At 48.3% G+C, this 24,322-nt stretch overlaps 1 protein-coding gene across 1 annotated transcript in view; it reads left to right on the top strand.

Moving 5' to 3' along the window:
• kcnh8 (potassium voltage-gated channel, subfamily H (eag-related), member 8) overlaps window positions 1–23,351 on the top strand; it is a 37,944-nt gene extending 14,593 nt beyond the window's left edge. The window contains exons 2-16 of the mRNA XM_048994472.1: window positions 1,126–1,359; window positions 4,042–4,173; window positions 5,690–5,820; window positions 6,626–6,860; window positions 7,634–7,791; window positions 9,587–9,791; window positions 10,352–10,552; window positions 11,558–11,757; window positions 13,031–13,280; window positions 14,073–14,287; window positions 15,365–15,403; window positions 18,611–18,861; window positions 19,087–19,190; window positions 19,344–19,435; window positions 21,875–23,351. Of these exons, the coding sequence (XP_048850429.1) occupies window positions 1,126–1,359; window positions 4,042–4,173; window positions 5,690–5,820; window positions 6,626–6,860; window positions 7,634–7,791; window positions 9,587–9,791; window positions 10,352–10,552; window positions 11,558–11,757; window positions 13,031–13,280; window positions 14,073–14,287; window positions 15,365–15,403; window positions 18,611–18,861; window positions 19,087–19,190; window positions 19,344–19,435; window positions 21,875–22,315 (2,888 nt within the window). The 3' untranslated portion in view covers window positions 22,316–23,351. The remainder of the gene's footprint in view (window positions 1–1,125; window positions 1,360–4,041; window positions 4,174–5,689; window positions 5,821–6,625; window positions 6,861–7,633; window positions 7,792–9,586; window positions 9,792–10,351; window positions 10,553–11,557; window positions 11,758–13,030; window positions 13,281–14,072; window positions 14,288–15,364; window positions 15,404–18,610; window positions 18,862–19,086; window positions 19,191–19,343; window positions 19,436–21,874) is intronic.
• The last annotated feature ends 971 nt before the right edge of the window (window positions 23,352–24,322 follow it).

The following is a 24,322-nucleotide window of genomic DNA, read 5'->3' as shown; positions in this document are numbered from 1 at the left end:
GGAAGCTGCCGGAAGCTGAGGATCTGTCACGATGTTCCTCAGGACTTCAGTCCAGATGATGGCAGCGTGACACTGCAAAGTGACATCTGAAGGTCCCACTGAACATTAAGACCTCAGCTGCAGTAATAAGCCGTACAAGTCAGCTGATAGCGACTCTGCCCACTTATGACACATCAGTCTTAACGACCTTAACAACATCGCATTATAAACAGCTTTCATCTAGTGCTGGAGAGCCATTCATCGTTTGTTTAGTAATTATGAAAACAATGAAATATATGGAGGCTTTGCTGCCAAACGTTGCTTCGATTCTGCACAAGTGTCCATTGTTTTTTAACTCAATGATTGTCCTGAACAGCCAACATTTATATATATATATATAAATGTTTGCAGTATCTCCTGTGTTTATTTCAGGACTGTCTGGTAACAACCATCTACTCAAGCATAATTATTACTTTTTTTTCACCGTACTGAGGGAGTTGTAAATGTCTGTCTTATGAATATTCAAACACAGTGTTAAACTTTGCCACAGTTTTTCATACAGACTGAATGATTTTATTGATGCAGTTTGAGTGCTTTATCCTCATATATTCCGGGGCATTGGATCTACAGCTGTTCAGGTTTGAGGTTGAGGGCGGTATGCAGTTCTGCAGCATGGGTTGCCATGGTTGTGGTTGGAAGGTTGCAGGTTCAAATCCTGGTTTTAACAGCATTGGGCTCTTGAGTAAAGCCCTTGGCTCAAATTTCCAAAACTCACCGTGTATTTTCTTTTCTGTGTTTGAGAATTGACCACCCATTACATAACACCAGGCTTCCTTATCATATGTTACAGTATCAGGACACAAATCTCAGTCCTCATGTGATGCAACAAAGTAGTTTCATTTATTTTCCAAAACTCACTTGAAACCATATCTTGTTGACTGAATGAGTTTTGCAGATTTGCTGTTCTATTGCAAATAATGCAAATGCACAACCAGGAGATGACCTAGGATTATATAAAAAAAGCTTTGGTTTGTGAGTTGCAGCAATGGCTGTGGGTTTTTGCCTCAATATGTCGCCTCATGCTGGCCGCCGTTGGGAACTGCAGCTCATCTTGGCATGACCGGCTGCTTCCTTTCTCCTGCGCAGACAGTAACTTCATCCTGGCGAATGCGCGAGTGGCACAGGGCTTCCCCATCGTGTACTGTTCGGACGGCTTCTGCGATCTCACTGGCTTTGCGCGCACTGAGGTCATGCAGAAGAGCTGCACCTGCCGGTTCCTCTACGGGCCTGAGACCGGCGAGTCGCTCATCTTGTGCATCAGCCACGCCCTGGAGGAGAAGAAGGAGTTCAAGGGCGAGATCATGTTCTACAAGAAGACTGGTGAGTGGGCTGAGACTTCACACGGCTAGATGTCTATCTTTGCGAGTGTTTCAAACTGACTCTACACAAGCGCTGAGATAAACACCTGGTTATTCTAATGCTTTGCAGACAGGTAAGGAGCGATGTTACACACGCCAAGCTGGAAGGCTGGGTCATAGTGTGGGGAAATGTCAGAAAGGAGTGCAAGATTTTCTCTGAAGCCTTTCTATAACTTTTCTTAAAACCCTCAGCTCTGGGTCTTGCATTTGCTGCTACCTTCGTCTAGTTATCAAGTCGACAAAATGTATCTCTGCGCCGGCTACAGCGATGTTGCAAGCTTCGAGGCCACAGAGGAAGAAGAATACAGAAGAGAGGAAAAACAGTGTAATTTGGCCATTTATCATTTAAAATGGCTTCGCACTCAATGCATCAACAGACATGGAGCATCTGATATGTTGCTGGAAACCTGACTGCCTGCCTTTTTTTATACATGAGGCATTCAGAATAAGACCGAGCTGGGAAGAAGCAGCCGCTTTCTCCGCAGAAGACTTATGTTTGGCTAATGATTGCGGCTGTTTCCTGTGGGCGACTCGTTAGCCACATGGCAGGAAGTTAAGCTGAAACTTGGCTCGGCGGAACGTCACTGCCTTTCAGTCTTTCAGCAGAAGCCGGCGTTTGTAGATGGTGGGTGGCTAACTGGAGATTTTAACTTAATAATAGCTCACGTAATAACATGGGTTTTTGCACACAGTGGTGTAGCGTAGCCTAGCATGCTAAGATGGCGCGCTTGCTGTGGGAAACCAGCCCAGAAGGTGGCCCCAGCGCATGGGGAGGCACCATAATGCGTTGTGAGATGCTCAGGAAGTTTCTTATCGCTCTCCTCACAGGCCGCGCCATTTGGCTGGACACAGCTGGTGGTCTATGGATTACTTAGGACCTCCCCTTAATCGGTTGTAACGATCCACTGTCGGTCCTGTCTTGGAGTCAGAAAGACCAAACTAGTCCTGCCTTGCGGTCACCCGTCGATAACTCAGCTGGTAGAGCTTGGCCTGTAGATGTAAAACAATGGACATCCTCAGGTCGCTGGTTCAAATCCAGCCCAAAAGAGGGCAGGTTCTATAGCTGTAATTTCCATCAAGATTAAAAAGGTCCCACTGTAATTATTCCCACCTTATTTCAAAACATACGATTCTGAAAGATTGCCAGTGAGCATTGCGTAGCATTCTTCCCCCTCAAAGCATTTAAAGTTTCATATCGCTGGCCGACGGGAGCATAACAGTCAGTCTCCGTTTTCATTCCGCACAACTTGACTGATTTTAAATCTCTAAATGAAGTCTCTCAGCTGAAGGACCTGGTGAATGTGCCAGTTTCCACCTGTAAAGAACGATTCAATTTCAATTTATTCCAGTTTATTCTGTAGAGCATTTTTCCCAGCATAGATGCCCCAGAGCACTTTACATATGAATATATATAAATAAATATATATATATACGCACAGCGCATCGTGCAAGAGGGGAAAAAACAGGAGAGATTGGTGAGGAGGAACAAGAATCCTTTAAACTGCAATTGTGGGGAAAATAATAATCTAGGGATTCCATGGAGTTTAGGGGACAGGAATATACTGCTGGACCATCTTCTGAGCTTCTAACAGGAATATGGAACCAGGCACGTCTCACGTCCAAACTTACAGCAAAGCATAAAAGGCCATTTCTCACATGGCGCTGCCCACATCCGCTCCCTCCGAATGACAGTAAATTGTAAGACCGCTTGCCTCATTTCATTCATGTTAATGCATCGTTCTTTTCCTTAGCGCTTCCGGCTGTAATGCCTGCCTGTTCCCTCCTGGATAGAGCCGCACCCCACTGTACGAATAAAAGAAAAAAAACACACACACACACAGATGGAGAGGCAGAAAATGGACCAGTAGCAGCCCACGGATGTAATGGGCCTGAAATTTAATGGCTTGTTATTAAAGCGGGGAATTGAGGGAGGTCTGGGAAGGTCTTTTATATTCTTCACCAGGGAGGAAAAAGGCTCGACGGAATAATGCCACAAACACGGATGTTCGGTTCTCTGCTGTCTGGTTGCGGGACGCCTAGAAGAGAGGGTGGCCTCTGTCCCCCACCCCGCCATCAAACACATCTTCATGTACTTGTAGCAGGTCTGGTTATAGCATTTAACTCAACCCCCCATATTTAGAACGGATTGGATTTAGACTCCTTGCATCAAAAAAAAGCTTCTCAGCAGTTTTTTGTCTTAAAGCCCGGGTCTAGCCCGTAGGTAAGAGATCCCTCTGGCTGTGGATCTTGGACCCTGGCAGGATGTGTGAGGATGGTGTTCTTCTTGCCGTTTCGAACATCACTCTTGGAGCCAAACGTAAATGTGCCCGGCTGTGGGAAGTCCTGCGATGACCGTCAAAGGACATTGCCGGAGCTGCCGGTAAAGGTCAGCGTTGGTAGCAGCCGAGAATTATTGATCGACGGGGAAGACTGTAGCACTCAGAGAGCAGGATAAAAAGGCTACTGATGTATTTAAAGGACCACCCCCCTGGGGATCGCCTCCCACCCCCAGAGACAAGCCACCCGCACGTGGGATCCGCTGACCTTTGAACCTTGCCAGATAGCACCATTGTTACTCCATCTGCATTGCGCGTCTAGAACTCTAATAAGAATGTTGTGTGTTTGTGTGTGTGTGCAACCACAGGTGCGCTGTTCTGGTGCCTATTGGACATCGTCCCTATCAAGAACGAGAAAGGAGAGGTGGTTCTCTTCCTTGCGTCCTTCAAGGACATCACCGACACCAAGGTTAAGATTGTTCCAGAAGACAAGAGGGAGGGTTTGTATTTGCGTCATTAATAATGGTTTTCTTGTTCCTTTGATGTTCTTTGTACTGGTGTCAACACACACAGCACGCCGATAATGCAGCATAGCGACGGGTTACAAATGAAACTGAATACTGAGGATTTATCATCCAGTTTGTCCTTCCAAGTCGACCTGCGATCGCCGCCAACCTATTAGACGAAAGAGGAAATCCGTGTCTACTTCATCATTCGTTCTTATTCTAGAACCTTCTGCGGTAAAATAAGGCGGCATCCTCATGTTGTTCCATGCGGCCTGCTGCCTCGGAAATTGGGCCTCCAGGGGAATTACTGCAGAGGTGTAACAACGTGAATACAGGATGAGATTGCCCCAAGTCCAAAAACAATCTTTTTTTTCTTTCTTTTTTTTTCTTTCGGGGGTCACCAAATGCACTGGAGGTGAAGGGGAATCCTGCAGCAGTCAGGCTGACCTAGATAAGCTCAGTCTTCAGGACACCATTCATCCGCCCTGCTTTCATTCTGAGAATAAATGAGGGGGGGGGGGGTGGCAGGTGCAGGGGCTCCCCCAGTTACTCTAGCCAGCTTTGGTGGTTATAAAGAAAATGGGAAATTCATTACCAGCTCAGGCTCTCGTGCTTGACTGGCTGCTTGCAGGATTTAAGATGATGTTTGGCTCCCGCAGAGCTTCTGACCGACTCCGTTCATCTCCTAAGAGTTGCAGATGATCGCAATAATATTCACAAAGGTGGAACTTTCCGGGGCCACTGAGTTGCGTTCGCAGCATTGCATCAGACGCTGCTCAGATGCTAAACACTAGGCAGCCTCGCCAGAGACCCTCTGTAACCATATTTAATCCTGTAGCTTCCGCTTCTCGGAAATCTGAAATTCCCTCATTAGGCATCTCCATGTCTGCTCTGCTGTGCCCATGTCTTCTGCTATTAGTGTCCAGCTTGCTGACATTACTGTGTAGTCAAGACCCAGGGACCACATTATAAAAAATAACTAAACAAATGGTCTGAAAACCTGTTAAAATTCATCCATCCATCCATCCATCCATCCTTCCATCAATTTTTCCATAACTGCTTCTCCAGGGCAAAGCCTTTTGGATCGCGTGATGCTTTATGGCACGAGACGGGATAAGCTGGTCTTGATGCCAATCTGTGTTAGCATTTAATATTTAAATTATTGTTGTTGATGTATTCTATCATTTATATCAAAAATGTACTTGCTTAAAATTTATATATGTGTATGTGTGTGTATGTGTGAGATGAAATATGACAAATGTAATGAATATGTGATTTTTACATCTGAAAGAGACTGGATAATTTTTAATATCATAGGGAAATTAATCTTACACGACCTTTTCTGGATTCACAAGATGCGAGATTCAGTGGACTTTTATTTCTCAGCTAGCAATGATCCATCACGTTGTATCATTTGTTTCTGAGTGACGTTCTAAACTGTGAAGACTGCATGAAGGATAAACGGTGTCCTCAGGCTTTACGCTTCAGTTTTACGATCTTCCCCCCCCAGAGAAACACAGGGGGAGAGTGAAAACTGGGTCCCCGTTCGGCTCGGCCAGGATCCGCAGCGGCACCGTGCTCTACCACATCTCCGGGCACCTACAGAACCGCGAGAAGAAGGGCAAGATCAAGCTGAATAAAGTGCGTGGCTGTATGACAACAGGCCGACTGGCCGAGTCCTCCATGGTCACAGTTTGCAGGGGGAATCTCACACAAAGAACAGAAAGAAAATGGTTTTATATAAGATGATAACCGCTGCGTGCATCTAAGACAAAGCGTGCATGTTGTTGATAGGGGAAGATGGCTTACAAGTATAGAAGAAGCCAAAACATTATTTAAACAAAGTGAACCTTTCAACTGCAGAGCTCAAAATAAACACACTGGGGCTTCAAATCACAATTGCCACCACAAACATCATTACCTGGTAAGATAACTAGTTTGCGAAATTACTGTTTCGGTAAAATTGTACTCTCTCCCCAAAAAACGTCCCAAGGTCAGGGCACCAATCAAACCCCCACACAGCGGACCGGCTTGCTGTTAATGAGCAGCGCTCGTGACCAAGCCCCCCCCCCCCCACTAGCTCGCTCCCTCTCTTTCGCACTCCCTCTCTCTCTCTCTCTCCCTCTCTCTGTCAGTCTAACAAAACCCTATCCGTCAGTCAGTCGAGTGTCACACAGAATAAAATGATCATTATAGTCGCCATCACATAACATGCAGAGCTCACACACAGATCAGCCCGACAGCAGGGAGAACATGTGCTGTACCTGCGATTAAATGAAATTACACAGGGCCGCAGCTTCACTGTTTATGTTAAAAAAAATAGAAGTAATAATGGAATTATTAAAAATACAAAGTCAGACGCTTTAATGCAACTTTTCTTTCTTGCCGATATTCCGAGAGGTAAAACAACTGTTTGTCTTTGTTTGGCCGCCGTTTTGCCCCTCAGAACGTGTTTGGGGACGCGCCGGCGCTTCCGGAATATAAGGTAGCCGACGCTAAGAAGTCCAGGTTCATCCTGCTGCACTACAGCACCTTCAAGGCGGGCTGGGACTGGCTCATCTTACTCGCCACCTTTTATGTGGCCGTCACAGTCCCGTACAACGTCTGCTTCATCGGGGACGACGACCTGACGCGCAGCACGACGGTCAGCGACATCGCGGTGGAGATTCTCTTTATAATAGGTCAGATATGCCTTATATGCCATTTGTAAAATTCTATCCCCCCATGAAATGCTTCTGTATAATTGACTGCTGACAAATTTTTTTGCCTCTTAAAAGCAAAAATCAATAGTATAAAAAGAGTCGATAAGAGTAGGTCAGTTCCTTGGTGTCCATTTTGGATGGTCTTCAAGGTTTCAGATAGGGATCAAGCAATGATAACTTACTGGGTTTTGGAATCTATCTGGAAGGTCATGAGTTCAAATCCCACGGTCAGCAGAGTAATCAGATCTTTTTTGGGCCCTTGACCAAGCCCTTTGATCCCAGTTGTTCCAGGGATACTGGATGCTGGCTGACCCTAACCCTAACCCTAACCCTAACCCCTAACCCTAACCCTAACCCTAACCTAACCCTAACCCTAACCCTAAGCATCTGTTTGCTAAATAAATAAATCAGCCTCACCACGCCAAAGAAATCCAATAGAGAAGGATTTATACCTGAAGTGCCCTTAGCAGTAAATGAGTCCCTGGTTGCTGCTGATAACAGTCGCACTGCTCTTCCAATCAGCACTTAGCCCTCCTACCTTGTGCGAGCTGATTCGCTGTGTGAAAAGGGGGAGGGATTGAATGTCAGCTGTACCAGGGGCTGTTTTGCGCAACCATATATTGAGAATTGGGTCTTGCGGAAAATAAATACATAAAGAAAGACTCTCAATTATGGTTGTTCTTGTTAACTAAGCTACTCATAGACACCTCCCACCCCAGTAAATGCCATTAAACCTTTTCTACCGCAAACAGACATAGTCTTCAGTTTCCGCACCACCTACGTGAGCAAGTCCGGCCAGGTGATCTTCGAGGCGCGGCTGATCTGCGTGCACTACGTCACCACGTGGTTCGTCATCGACCTGGTGGCGGCTCTTCCGTTCGACCTGCTCTACGCCTTCAAAGTCAGCGTGGTGGGTCCCCGCGACGCCTGTCTGGATCAATACCACGATATCAATTCTTCCAATCTGAATGTTTCATTGTGAGAATCAGTTTTAACATAAAAATATAGTTTTTTTTCTGGTAATTAAAATGTTAATATTATTATAGGGAGAAGGACATGAGCTACTACTTACCACCCATAAGGGGGGGGGGGGGGGACAGGCACACATCCTCTGGCACACACTGCCGCCAGCTCGGCAGATTTTACCCTTAGCACCCCCCCATTTTATCCTCAGGGTTGGGCTGCCGCAGAGTATTGGCATTGTGATTGGTGAAGGCCATGGCAACCTTGGTATTGGATTGAATCAGATTGAAAAGTGGCTTCACCAGCCCTAGCGCCTGTTACCGTCGTGGTGTGTTTAGGGGCAGCGGAATAAAAAGCTGCAGATTCTAATTCGGTAGCACTTCAGCCTGTCAGCGGAGATCCCTGGGATGCCAGGGAGTGTGGAAGGTGGTTCTGCTGATAAATGAGCCCTGAAACATTTGACTATTACACACACACACACACACACACACACATCTCCCACTACAGTATGTTTATATTTATGAGAACTGCTTATAACTGGTGACTAATATTGGCTAATTTTAGTAGCTGTTTCAAGCTGAGCCCAAGACTGATTGTCCAGCTTTCTTTTTTCCCAGAATTCCGTTCTCATGCTGCTACCGAGCGGGGCGTACCATGTCCCCGGAAGGGGAATACGGTTTTCAGGGTTGCAACTCCTTCCTCTCCACATCAGACATGTCCCCTGATCAAGGCCCCCTTCCCCACCCCAAGCAGAGTAGGAAATCAAACGCGGGCCTGTTCCACCGAGCCTAATTACGGTGGTCTCCGGTGTCCGGTGTGATGAAATATGGCCGCCGGCGTTCTCCGGGCCGTCTCTAAGAATCTTGGGGTTGGCAATTATGGGCTGAGCCAGAGGTCCCCCGGTATTACTGTCCAACCTCTGGGAGCACTTGGCGTTTCCTATTATGCAGCCTAAAATCAGCTTCTCCTGACTGTGGGACAGGGAGACTCCTGGGGGGGGGGGAGTGGGCTACATGTGAAAGAAAGACGAGCCTATTCCCCAGCGCCCCAGTGCAAGCTGCCCAAGTTATCCAGACACAGGTTCAGACGCACTGCCCCTCTAACCGCTGAATCCAGGAGTCCGTAATAGAGTCTCTTCCTCCTCATCACTTCTAGCATCTCATGTGCAAGTGGCCTGACCGCCCCCTAAAAGACTTTGTGTGGGCAAATGGAGGTTTTGGGTGGCCTGATGACTCGGCCTGATTTACGGGTGATTCAGACGGACCGCAGCTCTTTAGCTGGCTTGACGTATTATCTACTTTTTTAAGGTCCAGGCAGCATCAGCACTTTAGAACTCTGTTTATAGGAGGTTATGTATTGAAGGTGAAGTGGGTTAATGTCCTTTTTAATGCAGAACTAATTTGAGACCCAGGGAAGGCATTAGAGTCGCCGCAAAGTCATGTCCCCCTTAGTTGGAGGACTGTGATGGCAGCTGCGATTCTAGGACTTTTTTATGGTGGGTGGCACGGGGGGGGGGGTCATACTTTATGCAGAGGGGCCAGCCTTATTATTAACTTTCAAAACAATCATATGTTTTGAATTAGTGAGTGACAGGGGAGGGGCACTCAGGGGGCCAATCAGATTTCGGCTGGGGGGAGGGGCCTTGTGGCCCCGCCCCTGTATACTCCCATGTGTGCAGGCCTGGGACTGCGTTAATTCTGCCCAGGCCTGGGCCTCAGCCCCCATTATTTGTGTCCATGCAGGTGTCTGTGGTTCACCTGCTGAAGACGGTGAGGCTCCTCCGGCTTCTGCGTCTGCTCCAGAAGATGGACCGCTACTCGCAACACAGCACGGTGGTGCTGACTCTCCTCATGTCCATGTTCGCTCTGCTGGCCCACTGGATGGCCTGCATCTGGTACGTCATCGGCAAGAAGGAGATGGAGGCTAACGGCTTCACGTGGGACATCGGTGAGGGTCCGTCGACCGTCCGTGGTGGCCTGTCGCGTCCCATCCTGGCAGATGTCATTCTTTATACGACTCTTGGCTACAGTCGCGCTCCTTTAACATTTAAAATGCACTTGAAGTAGTTGTTTCTTTTTGGCATTGGAAGGAGACAGGCCTATCCCTCCCCCAAGGTCCCAGACCTTACCCCTCCTGTTGCTTGTATGTTTTGTACTTGCATGTGTCACTTGCCCTGTTGCTCAGACGAGGCAGGTGCATAAAAAGGAATACTTCCTTGGCTCTGTAGCCAAGCCCTCTGTCGCTTAGTCCGAAAGCGGAAGCCTCGTTTGCGTAAAGGAAACACACCATCTAGGATTAAAACGAGGTTATGCTGGCAAATGGGACATTGTACCTCCCTCGCTGCCCAGCTCGCTGGCTCTCCCCCTTTGTGCTGTGTATCGATTCTGTTTTGGGGCGCTAAACCAAGGCCGCCAAGCCTTTCGCCTTTTAGCGCCACCTGGAGGCAGAGTACGGGAGTGCTCCTCTTTCCCCAGCCCACCTTGTCCCCGTTGCTGATTGACTGGCAGGCTGGCTGCACGAGCTGGGGAAGCGTCTGGAGGCGCCGTTTGAGGGCGGGGCCAACGGCACGGCGGGGCCCTCCCTGCGCAGCGTCTACATCGCCTCGCTCTACTTCACGCTCAGCAGCCTCACCAGCGTGGGCTTCGGCAACGTGTCGGCCAACACTGACGCTGAGAAGATCTTTTCCATCTGCACCATGCTGATCGGAGGTCAGGAGAACATCTGTCAGGACTCTACGGGAGTAACACACTTCAATATCACCAGCATGAAAATATCCATCTATCACTCTTACCTGTACTTGTAGACCTAAAGGTTAAACTTCACGGTAGCACTTTACTTAAGGCCATGTTTTCAGTAATTTAGATATATATTCATAACAAATAATAATGCATTCATAAAGCATTATAACCATTTGTCAAACGCCATAACACATTCTACCCATGTGTATTATGCATTATGACTGCTTTGTGAAGCTCTCCTCTATAATGCACTATAGATACCTTTATAATGCATTATAATGCTTGGTATAAGTATTAAGGATGCTTTGTAATGCATTATAAAGGCAACTATAGTGCACTACAGATGAGGGCTTCATAAGGTAGTCATAATGTTTAATAATGCGTTACGAATACATAATAATTCATTATGAATGTTTTTATAAATTTCTTCACTTTCAGTGTATTATAGTAACTTTTGCATATGGCAGGATGTGTGTGTGTGAATGTTAAGACCATTTGTGAACCTATATAATACTGATCCTATAGTGCTGATTTATGACTTTCAATAATTCATGTGACGTCCATCCCCGTCACCGTGGTAACTTGCATGAATACAGCCATGAATAGGTGTTTCAGGACATGAACAGGCGTGTGCCAGCATTTTCCTGGTGGAACGTTTGTTGTAGAATGTTTATGAAAGCACAGGGTACATGAATTCCATGTGATGTCCCAGGCAGGCTTCACTACCACCACCCCCTGTCTGAGACTAAATGACATGCTTACGAAGTGCCCCTTAGAATATGGTGCCCTTGGTGCCCACCTTTTTTAGCCTGATGGGCTGATCGGCACCGAGTTCCTAATGAATTCGGCAGATCTGAAATTTGTGATTGAAACCAACCCAGTAGGATGTAGCGTTGGCTAGTAGAGCTAGAGGGTGTTTGGGGGAAGACCTCTCATGAGACTAACAGCCCCCCTACCCATCCCTCCCGCCCGCAGCGCTGATGCATGCACTGGTGTTTGGCAACGTGACGGCCATCATCCAGCGCATGTACTCTCGCTGGTCTCTCTACCACACGCGCACCAAGGACCTGAAGGACTTCATCAGGGTGCACCATCTGCCCCAGCACCTCAAGCAGCGCATGCTGGAGTACTTCCAGACCACCTGGTCCGTCAACCACGGCATCGACTCCAACGAGGTGCCCCCCGCCGTTCCTCCGACCTTGCCCCATTTCCGCACCCACCCCCCACCCTAAACCTCCCTCTGATGACATGTCGAATGAAATATGAGCCCTGCCTCACCTTCAGAGCCGCCAATGCTCATTACATGGGGGTTTAAAAAAGATTTTAAAGTTGAATATCATTCAAACGTATGATGAATTATGAATATGAGTCTTGATTACGGCCGAGCTGGGTTATATGAATCATTGATCATATAATTTGACAGATTTGGTGCTTTCTAGATTAAAGTATATCTATTTTTGATGTAAGATATAAGCGATATAAGATCGCCGTCTGATAACGTGCTCAGCGGCGTGTTGAGCGTCTGCCTTCTGACTCGCGAACCTGCAGGCACGTTGAAGCGACTTTCAAGCTGAATTATTGATCCCCGGTGGAAGAGAACATTAAAACAGTGGCGGAGTTCATTTATCAGTGACTCCGTTTACAGTGTGAAGCCTATTAGGGATCGTTCCTCTCCACAAGTTCCTTTATGAAGGAAGCACGAGTCCTAACGACAGATCAATAGCCTTCTCCTGAGGCAGCGACAGTCCTCTCCGCAGAAGCACGCAGCAAGGACGACCTTGACTCCATGGGAATGTCGTGTATCAACCTCCGATGCCTTTGACTGGATTAGGGACATCAGTTAATATTAGTTATTAAGAAGCAGGTCAACATGCTTGTGGTGGTGCTTCTCTGACAGTGACACTGATCTCACAAATGGCCATCTTAGGCAACTGGTTCCATTCTGGCCCAGTGGATTTTGTTGGGTAGCGGTGTGTGGCTCAGTGGGTTAGGATGCTGTTACCAGTTCAGATCCCTGGGTTTGTAGAGTGATGTCACTGCGAGGCCATTGAGGAAGGCACTGAACTCCCAGCTGAAGAGCAAGGTTCCTAAACTCCCTCACACTTTTGAGGACTTTTTCTTGGAATCTTGGAAATCTACGATCTTTGTTGCATCACATGAGGACTGCGTGAGTTTTGGTTCCTGGAGTTTTGGTTCCTGATACTGTAGCGTATGATTTGCAAGCCTGACTTTATGTCATCTGCGGCCTTTTCTCAAAAGCAACAAAATACCGACTTAAGTGAGTTTTGGACATTTGCTCTTCAGTTGGCTAACCCTGCTTTTCGAAAACAAAAAGTCTCTGCTATGTGAAGTACAACAAAAACAGGCGTTAGTGTGAGACATGTCATGTGGACGGTGCGCGAGGGCGGGGGGTGTCCTCACAGGTGCATTTTTTATTGATATATTCAGCTACTGAAGGACTTCCCTGACGAGCTGCGCTCCGACATCACCATGCACCTGAACAAGGAGATCCTCCAGTTGTCGCTGTTCGCCTCAGCCAGCAGGGGGTGCCTGCGCTCCCTCTCGCTCCACATCAAGACGTCCTTCTGCGCGCCGGGCGAGTACCTCCTACGGCAGGGCGACGCCCTGCAGGCCATCTTCTTCGTCTGCTCGGGCTCCATGGAGGTGCTGAAAGGCGGCATGGTGCTGGCCATCCTGGGTAGGGAGGGGCGCTGCACCTTGGCCTGGGGAAGGGGCGTGCAGTTTGGGGAACAGGGAAGGGTTCATCCATGCGATTATAGGCTTGTCTAAAAATGTAATTACACACTATAAAACCTGTTCAAGTATGTCTGTTTGCCTCGGAGTGCTGAATCGGCCTGGTTTTTATTATGTTATTTGTCCATATGGCTGCGATGGATGGGAAACCTGCCCAGGGTGCTCCTTCCCTGTGCATTCTGGGATTGGCTCCAGACTCACCGTGACCGTGTAGAGTTGGATGGATTGGATGTATTTGTGTTTTTCCTTTTTCTGAAATTATTTCTTAGATATATTAAACGATTGCGCTTCTGTGAATTTGACCCTAATCTTACAGATTCTGTAAAGTGTTTCATACAAGCCAGAATCGAGATGTATAAATTGTGCACTGGCATATGGCTGTGGTTTTTCCGGGAGGGTGCTGCGAATCGTGCCGGCTAACGGCGCCCCCTGGTGTGCTGGAGCTCGATGGAGAGCTGCGCGAGAAGGTCACCCTGACACTGGTCGATTCTGCCAGAGATCCTCTGCTGTCTAAAAGCGCCATCGCCACTGGGCTTGTCAAAGAGCACGCACAGCAGGCGGCCCGTGGGAGGCCACGGACGTAGCACGACGAGGGGGTCACTGCCACTGGCTTAGCAAATAGCGTCGTTTTGTAAGAGGGCGCCCGCGGGGAAGAACAGGTGACTCTGAAGAATCCAGATTGGGTATTTCTATATCTCCGGCTGAACATTCTTAGAAAACAAAATCTCCTTTCCAGGAAAAGGTGACCTGATTGGAGCAAACATGGCCGTCGATGACCGGGTTATCAAAACCAACGCGGACGTGAAGGCCCTGACCTACTGCGACCTGCAGTGCATCAGCCTGAAGGGCCTCTATGAGGTGCTGGACCTGTACCCTGAGTACTCACACCGCTTCGTGCAGGACATCCAACGGGACCTTACCTACAATCTGCGGGAGGGGCACGAGAGCCACGCAAGTATCATGTTCCCACATCGACTGCGGGTGACAGTAACAGTTGTGTAGATGTTGGCTGCTCCACAAAGGCAAAACGTCGTAAATACGCTTGCACTGAAAATGAGAGAAAGCGGATTCTGAGTTTTTGACTATCCATCCGTATGGGTAGTTCAGAGAGAAAAATTCCAGACCGAGATTTTGTTTCAACCCACCAGTTATAATACAAATATATCTCCCAGGGTCAGGTTCAGCATAAAGAGTCACAGGTACAGAGTAGGCAACCGGTTGGTTGAAACAAAATCTTAGTCTGGATTTTTACTCTCTGGACCTGAATTACCCACCTCTGCCGATAGGTCCCTCTGGGACGGGTATAGGAGAGAGTCCCCCATTAATTTCAAGGAGGGGATTCAAAGGTTATTTTACTACGTGGCTGCATGCCTGGTGTAGTAAGTAGGTAAATGCTGTTGTACTTATTCAATATCCAGATTTTTTGTCACAAGATAAAACAGACTGTAAGAAACCCAATTTCTATTTAATTCAGGTATCATAGGCGGCGGCCATCTTCTGATTGGCATCTACGGGTGGGGTGCCGACTTAGCAAACCGATTTTGTTTTGTCTTGGGGGGGGCACTGGTGGTGACGTTTGCCTAGGGCTCCACATGCAAATGTATAAATTTATTCTGGTTTCTGGGAAATGACAGCGAATTGAGGCTGGCGGCCCCCCCCCCCCCCCCCCCCCCCCCTTAACAGCCTTAACGCTGCGGAGCTGCTGCTCACCATCTTTCCCCAACGTGGTCCAGCTTTTGACCTTGTTTGGAATGAAGCGCTTCCATATAATTCCTGAGCAGCCTGAAATGTGCACAGTGAAATGGCAGCCAGGAAGAGACTTGATACATCCTTGTCAAATTAATCCCTTCGGAGAACAGCCCTCTTTTTCCACCGGTGAATAGACGTTTTAAGTAGCTGTAGCCATTTTAAAGGTATCATTCGCCCCACGCCTGTCTTTTATACCATGTGTCGTAATAAACACGCCGCTCCGTAAGATGTGAAGTGGCTGCCGCTCTGATTTATGATGAAATGTGGATTTTGTTGCAGGTGATGTCGAGATGGTCAAGCAAAGCCTCACTGCCCCAGGTACGGACAACAAAGCGGCTGGGTCCGGCTGGGTGATCATCATCGTGTTTTCATATAAGGGCGGCTCTGTGAGGGGGGGTGTCACCTCATACCCCTGGGGTTGGGGGGTCAGACTGCGGCTGCTTCAGTTTCTGCCCCCCAACTCAAAAACCTTTCGGTCAGGTGACTCGGTCTCTCTAAATCACCCAGATTGTTTGATTTTGTGCGGGTGTACCTTGGAGCTGACCGGAGGCCCATCCCTCCCTGTGCTTCCTGGGGTTGGGTTTAGGCTCATCGCTCCTGTATCTCAACAAGCAGCTCCTTATCCTGAGAATGCAAAGGCTGTGGGTTTGAATCTCAGGGAACATGCACAAACCGGAACCTTTTCCCTACTGTAAATCACTTTGCATAAAAGCATCACGGAAAATGTCATTGTGACTGGATAAGCAGTTATGGATAATCGATAAATGCAGCACAAATTAATGTATTTGTACATGAAACATGTCCATTCATTAAAAACGCCGTATATTTACATTAGTGATTACATCATTGTCTCGAAGACCAATAAGATCGGAGCCAAAAGCAGCCCTAACAGACAAGGATGTTCTCTGTTAAAGACATAATTGTGGAAATTGAAGCAGGAGGGAGATGAAGTGGAGAGAATATTTAAAGTGAGCATAAACGCCATTATAATTTTTGCGCTGAATTATGCTTCTGTTCTACAGGGATCATCCATTATTCAGGAGGGGAAAAATGAAAACCATTTTATGCTGAAATTATGGAGCGATATATAAAGCAACTGTTTCCGCATGTCCTTAATCAGCTAGTGCAGATCAGAGCTCAGTTCTGAGGAAATGTCAGAAACTAATACAGTTTAATGTATTTTCATGGAAATGTATTTTATGTACAAACAGTAACAGGGAAAAGTCCTGATACGCCGACTGAAAATCGTTTGTTTTTCAGTGACCCTAAGTGCACCTCGAGGTTATGTAGCGAGTATTATCCTGTTAATAAAGAAAGAGATGCAGTGCTGTGACAGATGACCTGGCCCCCACAATCCCCCCACCCAACCTAAACCCTATAGAGGTGCTTTGGGATGAGTTGGATGGAAGCGTAAGGACACAGTAGCCAACTTGTACCCAGAACTTGTGGAAACTCCTTTAGGACTGTTGGAGAAGCATTGCAGGTGGCTACATCTGGACACTGGCTGAAAGAACGGCAAGAGCCTGCAATGCTGTCATCTAGTCTGAAATCTGAGAACATTTTGAGATGTTGAAAACTCCTCTTCGTTGTTGCAGTATTTGATTCGTGTTACTTCATTGCTTCAAGGCCTTCTACTATAAGACGAATAACTTACCTAAAATAGGGGCAAATGCATGAAAAGCAGGTGTGTCCAGACTCTTACCGGTACTGCATATTTAAATATAGATTATTTATGTTTTGCATTCATTCTGCATTTTCCATAACCGCTTACTGGAAACTGCTTCAAGCAGCACAGAACAGGTGGCAGGACACACCCAGACAGGAAGCCCTCCCCTCGCAGGGCACACTCTCACACAGGAAGGTCAGTTTAGAGACACCAGTTGATCAAACTGCATATTTTGTAACTGCAGGAGAATTTGGACATAACAAATTCCATACAGAAAAGGGAAAAACCAGGAGTCGAACCCACAACCCTGCCAATCTGGATAAGCTGCAATATCGCTCCATACATCCTATAAATGCTGTGCAAACATTTTGTTATTCCACAAACTTTTAAATTTGTTGCTTCACACCCTCTGTTGTGCCCTTCTACAATGTACTTATATTTTTGTATTATAAGTATCTCCACCAAATAAAAGTATGATTTTAAAGGTCAATTCATTTCCTTATTTTAAATAAGGATCTAATTCATATGAAATGTATTAATAATTTTTTTATGTAAGAAAGTATCACATAAAAGTTTTGCTCAATGAAACAACGGAACGAAAAACTGTTATTCCAGACCGTCGCTGGATCGGCGTCACCGTGCCAATGACCTTAATTAATTACCCATGACCACCTTAACCTGATGCAAAAATCACTGGAGAAAAAAAAGAATTAATCCTGCCTGATAATGAGCCTACCTGTTTTCTGCCAGGGCTTCTCAGCTTCTGGAAAAATTTGTATTTTCACGCATTTTTCCCAAGAACCTTATCATGGCTCGTCAATGCAGCTTAGCTTCTTGCCTGGCGGTTGATGTGGTCCTGGCCAAACCCGCAGCATGTCTCACCTGCTCATGTTTGCCTTGCTGACCATCCAGCAATCCCAAAGGTCACCGTAGTGGAACGCGATCCGGCCCGTTAAATGGCCGTATTGCTGCTGCCTCACCACTCCTGGTGCTCAGAGGGAGCCTATGACGCCTCAGCTCGGCTTTTCCCGGAAAGTTCTCCTCTGCAGGCCGATATTCATTTTGCATTTAATCACAGCGCATGCCAGTTATAATTACCCACAATGTACATCGCAGAGCCTAAATCAGAGGAATCGTATTACAGCCCAGTGCTTTCTGAGATACACTGCAGGCTGATCCAGACCTTGTATTGGACAAGCCATTATGGAAGATGGATGGTATTTCAGTCCTCTGTGTATTCACATGCGATATTACGTGTAGCACATTTACATTTAATTTATTTATACTTTCATTCAAAATGATGTACAATTGAGAACGCAGGATCAGTCAGTGTCTGGAGTAATCCGGAGTTAAGGAGCCAGTGATGAACTCACTCTGCCGACCCTGGGATTTTGAACCAGCGATCACAGGCACAGCAGTTAATCTACTGAACCACACAGCGCCCCCATAGAATTACTGACGGTTATGCCACAGACCCCTGTGTCATTAACAGCCTGCTTTCAATCAGGTCCACTTCCTTATTCAGCTTCATTCATAGTCTGAAATCATCTTAAGGTACAAATATGGCTGAAATCCTACCAAGGGTGCTCCTATGTTGACTAGGATTGGCTCACCATGACCCCGTACTGGATAACCGGTTATAGACAATGGGTGGATGAATATGACATAAGCATCATAAATGAATGTATTTGAAAATTATGAAACTACTAAAAATGGATGTTTCATGATGCAGAACTTTACAAATAGTCGGTTACATTATCATTATTATTTAGAAACTTTTAATTATGTGTCAGAATGTAGCTTTCTTGGTTGGTCATTTATCCCGTTTGTGAACAGCTGCCATTGATTTCCGTCCCCAGATGGATGGCAAAGGCAATGGGAGAATTATCAAGCGCTACGCGTCCATTAAGGAAGACCAGGAGGAGGATGAGGAGGAAGACGAGTGCACTCCGCTCTCTCCGGACACAGAGAGGGACAGGGACAGGTGTGTGGGGACGTCGTCCAATAGGCAGGAGCCGACCTGGAACAGGAATAACCGGAACCCATTCAAGAATCCCAATGGTCCCCACTCCAATGTCAATGGTCTCGACCCCTCAGATCTCAGCCCCAGGTGACGTTCCTTCATCTCACCCTACGTGGTCCTCCCTGTCAGTGCCTGCCTAGTTTGTCCACAGAGTTCTATCAACCAGTGGCCATTAGGGGGCGCTATAAGAAAAATGTAATTGGATGCTCAGAATGAAGTTCGAGGAACATGGAACAGTCTACGAAGCACACAGCTGAATTTAGAAGCAGGTGGGGAGTGTCGTTCACGCTGTCTGTCCGTGTTGCCGTGCAGGATTGTGGACGGTACAGAAGATAACAATGGAGCTGATGATTCCTCGGCCTGTAGGGTCTCCCCAAGCCGACAGCACCCGACTACCAATCCTTCACAAACCGCAGGTGATTTTACCACGTTGGTTAGACTTCATGTTTTTTTTACTCTGTCTCCATTCCTGTGAATCTGAGAGGCGTCTAGAGCCCATTAATGTGTTTCCGAAGTAACGTGTTACACATAAAAGATGTTTGTTTTTGTTTTGTTTCTTTTAACCGCAGATATTTTTGGTGCGGTTAGCACGGTTAGCACGGAGGACCTGGCAGCGAAAGTCGAGGAAACGAAAGGAGAGTTACGTCAGCTGAGCCGGGAGGTAGGCTACGCCGAGGCGGGCGCGATGGGCTGTGGGCGACATCGCAAACCACAGGGGAGCAGGGCCGCGGCGAGCCGAGGAGAAGGAGCCCGGGCAAGGAATGAATTCCAGATTCGTTTTTTTTAAGGACAGTTTGAAAACTAAATCACGGCTAACGAGAATACCTTCTGACACCCCCCCTGGGGGGGGGGGGGGTTTGTATGTGTTAAAAAAATAATCATAATGGAAAAAGCCTCCTCACCCCAGGAGCCTGGCAGAATCTCTTGGATTTTTGTCCAGTTTTCTAGGAAATGGATTTGACAGTCTGCAGGTGATGCGGTGGGGGGGACACTTCTCTCTCGTGTTATCAGATGAGTCACCCGCGGGGGCTCGCCTTTTCACCTGAACCGTACTCACGGCCTTCTGGTCTGCGGGCTCGGACACCGCAGGGAGGACCGGCTGGCTCCCAGCACGGGGATGCGGGAGAATCCTGCTCTCAGGTGTGGAGGTTGTGAGGGCGAAGGAGGGGGGGGTCCTTTATAAAGCGTGAATTATCTGTGCGAGGCTTTGTGTGTCTTTACCCTGATGGGACATACAGTAGCACTCGCATGTGGAGACGTGTGACCACGTGTGTAATCCAGATGCGGCACTGTGGTGGATCAGCAGATATGGATCCATGGATGTTATGCATGTCATACTGCAACAGCGACTTTGCTCTTTTCTGATTGGCCCTGGCTCCGGCAGTCATTGGTCCACTCATTTGCCCCTGTCCATTTTGGTTGAACCTGCGCGGCCTGTCGCTAGGCAGGACAGCGGGGTCACTACGGGCATCATGGGACTGCGGACCAGAGAGATGTATTTCGAGGCAGATACTGCACTCCAACTGGGGCGGCAGGCGGAGCCATGTGACGGAAGGAAAGCAGGGGGGGGGGTTTATTTGGGGAAGGCAGTTGGGACAGAATTGGGGTGGCTGGGGGGTGAAAAGGAGCAGCCGTTTTGCCACCCGAACAGGGACAAAGCGCATGACAGAACAAGAGGGGATTGCAGAAGGGGCTCTACAGGGTGTCAGGGTCTGGGGGGGCTTTATTTTGAAAGATATGAATGATTGGAAATAAGAAACATGTGATCTGAATAAAAACCCTGGTCACCTGACCTCAACCTAACCTATAGTGTGTCTCTATATCACAAATGTAGTTAAAATTAAATGTGTAACATAGCGCTGCACTGGTTCGCCTCAATTTTGTCACAACTGCATATCCATTGCAGGGCCACAGTGAAGTTGATAAAACAAATATCACTTATGTGAGGTTTATGGAGCAGGTGATTATGAGCTAAATCTGTGAAACTGTCCATCTGCTTCTGCACCACTTGGATTCAGGTGAATGACACACGAGGTTCCCGCCGTGCCGCCCGCGGCGGCTTCATGGCAAACATAATGATGTCATTTCCTTTCTCGGTATGGTGCTGGTGTACCGTCTGGGCCTTGGGCATCGCGGCCGCCTGCCGCCCCCGCACTGCAGGAGCTTCCTGTTCGAGGGCGGCATCCAGGTGCCTCGTTAAGTGATTGTGACGCATGGGGTTCATGTCCGCTCTCTGGCGACCCCTGCTGGCCATCTTCCGCCATCGCGGGCAGGTTGTAAAGCTACCGGCCCTTTTTCATCTCGGCCGTTGCATAATTTATTCATCCAGCGATTCGGAAACAAGACGGATTATCGTCCCTTTCATCCTTTAACCGTTTAAAGGTGGCGGAGGGATAAGGGGAAGGGAGGGAGGGGAAATTATGTTTGCGTGAATTATTTAAGAGGGACCAGAGTGAAAACGTCGGAAGACATGGGAACCGTGATCAGAAGCCCGGAGGGACAGCCTTTGATTTTGCAGATATGGCAGCATGTGTGGCAGCTCTAAAATGAGGAGGTTGGGGGGAGGTTAACCACGGTCTGACGGAGCCGCGTGTTCCTATCCTGCATCGCCCGTTTTCGGCTGCGGAAGCTCCCTCTGGTCGCGAGCCCTCCCGGCAAGGCGGCCAGCTGACGCCCCTGCCACACGCCTCCGCCCTATGCCCTCAAGGTGCTCCCAGCGCCGAGGTGGGCATCCATCACGGTGGGCGGGCCAAGGTCTCGTAGTGCACGCGGCGTCCCAAAAAGGCCCGATGATCCACACCGACCCCGTGCCGGAACGTTAGTCCTGTTCTGTGACCCGATCGTTGTCTTTGGAAAGAGACCTTGGGAGGAGCTTAAAAACATTTCAGTCAAATCGAAGATGGGCAGTAATTTAAGTTTAAGAAAGCAATTAACTGCAATTTTAATGTTTTGATTATATTTGTTGCCAGTGACATTTTCAGGGAAAATTGGCACTTTGTAGCCTCCCCATGACGATACTCTGCATACTTACCCAGGTGGTATCTCAGAAGAGTTCTGAAGGTCCTCTGAGGTCGTGCCTCTGTGTGTTCTCCTCGTGCAGGTCAGCGCCCTGGGTCAGGAGGTGGCGGAACTGGGACGTGGCCTCAGACTGCTGATGGAAAGGGCGATCTCCGCCCCCCAGGCCTTGCAGTTCTGGCCCGGTCATTGTGTGGGCGGCCTCCCAGCCCGGAGCCAGCATTCCCCGGCCTGCGTGCAGTGCACCCAGTCAGGCCAGGGGACGACACAGGGAACTTTCCGGCGTCTCCTGTGCCCCTCGTCGGCCTCACGCTCGCCCCCCCGCTCTCAGCCAGGTGATCCTTTCCGTTCCCCTTACGACCTTCCCCCTGCGTGCCCTTTGCCAGAGCCTTCGGCCCGGACCCTGCTTGGCGTTCCCGTTTCCTGGAACCCAGAGGGACCTCCATCGGATCGCTGTCAGAGTCCACGGAGTTTGCCTCCCGGAGCGCCGGCGTCCACAAGCGAGGACCCAGCTTCAGACTCCTAGTAGAGGTCCTCCCATGTGATGGCCGCGCTGCCCGTTTGAGCCCTGTCACTGTCATCACACATCCCTGTGGGCCTGAACTGAACAGATCCACGGTCCGCGGGAAAGAGGCATGTCCGCGGGAAAGAGGCATGTCCGCGGGAAAGAGGCATGTCCACGGAAGCATGTGACCGAGGAACGTCAACGTAGCTATAAGTGGTAGAGACTCTCGATCGCAGGCAGACGCATGCAAGCTGCCTGGAGGTGAAACAGAGGGGGATGTGTTGCCTGCTCTTCGGGTTGGCGATGGGGATTTGGATGGGGTCCTGCCCTAGATTGTCATGCTGTTTTTTGATGATGGGACCGTCACCCTGCATGCCAGCATCTAGAACATTCAGCTGAGTAGCGCCAGTAGATACACAAAACCGAAGCATGTCTCTCCTCCTGAAAGCATCTTCCCTAATAGCCAAGAAAAGCTGGGAATGAAGTTACTATTTTTATAAGGACAACATTTATTTAAATGTAGATTCTGAATTATACAACGTAGCAAAAGGATTTATTCCACCTTCTGTAGATTGACTTTACATCAGCCCTGACCTCCCGGGATTCCTCTGCCTTCCTTTAGTATAGGAGGGGGGGGGGGGGTAACATGTCCACGATCAAAATGGAGGGCAGCTATGACTTTCCGTTTCCGCACTGGGGTAGCATTTTTATACTTCATATGCAATGAATTCATCGAAGCAGAAGGTCTCTTAATTTTCTCATCTCCTAGATGACGGACTTCAGATGGCGAGAATGTTTCGCACAGGATGGGTTTCCTGGAAAGTATGGGCTAAATCGCAGCCCTGGTCTGTGTCCGCCATTCTCACCCTAAAACTGTTCTTCTCTCTTATTTTTAAGATTCCACAACAAAATGCCATTATTCTAATAAATATGAAACTCCACAGCTCTTCCGGATCGGCTCATTTATTTGGCTGTTGGTGTTTTAAACCCTGCCTTGTCAGAAATATCAGCTCTGGGATTTATCATTTCTACGGAGAAAAGGTTTGAAAATACTGAAGACAGGGGAAAATTTGCACTTCCTGCAGCTAGAATCTTTTCTTTTAAATATGGCACAGTGTCGTAGGGGAGTTTGTTATATGTATGAGGTTATTAGCGCTGGTTGATGAGTGACGCGGCTTTCAGGGGCCGCGTGGCAATGCTGCCGTCACTCTGCACCGTTTACCGCGTCTCTCTCTCTCTCTCTCTCACGGTCGTCTCTCGTCCTCTCGTCTCGCCCCAAACACCTGCTCCGGGCACAGCTGGCTCAATAGCTGTCAACGGACAGAGCGTCACCTAATCCGGGGGGACACGGGGGGAGGCGAGCGCCTTTCCTGCCACGCGAGAAGAGCGTGGACAGCTGCTTGGCGGACCAGGCCCACCTGCCGGTCCAATCTAGGGCGATCTGAACACGGACAATGGCTCCCGCTCTCCAAACGCCCGCCAGCCGAGCGCATCTTGTTTCCCACTTTATGTGAAACCTCGGTCTACCGGCCCCAGGTGTCGCTAAGGAACATGCTGCTTGGCTTCAGCGCTTCATCCATTTTTGATTCCTCCGGTTCCTCCGGTCTGCCCAGCAGCGCTGCACTTTGCGTGCGATTTAACTCACGTTTCATTTCACGGTTTCTACTTTCGCATCCCCTCATTAAATTAGAGCGGAGTCGGATGCAGAGGTTAGGGGGCTGTCAAGGCGTCAAGAGCCTGTGACTTTGCTCACTGTGTGCTACTGTGCGCCATCTGCCAAGATATAATGTCGTTTAAGGCTCTGTTTATGGTGCCACTACAAAACCTTTTCATTTTAATTGGGCTGCACCATTGTCGCTGGTGTCCTGTTCACCTCGGTGGTCACATGGCCAGATATGGAAGGGCATCTGAATTCAGGTCACTATGCTTTTTTTAACGATACAGAAACCAGTTGCAAGTATGTTGTGGATTGTTTATGTTGGATTTCGGCTGCATTCTCACTTACCCAAGCAGTTTGCCCGCAGCCAT

Source organism: Brienomyrus brachyistius, chromosome 23, assembly GCF_023856365.1.
Source record: "Brienomyrus brachyistius isolate T26 chromosome 23, BBRACH_0.4, whole genome shotgun sequence".
Taxonomy (NCBI): Eukaryota; Metazoa; Chordata; class Actinopteri; order Osteoglossiformes; family Mormyridae; genus Brienomyrus; species Brienomyrus brachyistius.
The sequence above is the reverse complement of the archived record's forward strand: the minus strand, read 5'-3'. Positions and strand labels throughout refer to the sequence as shown.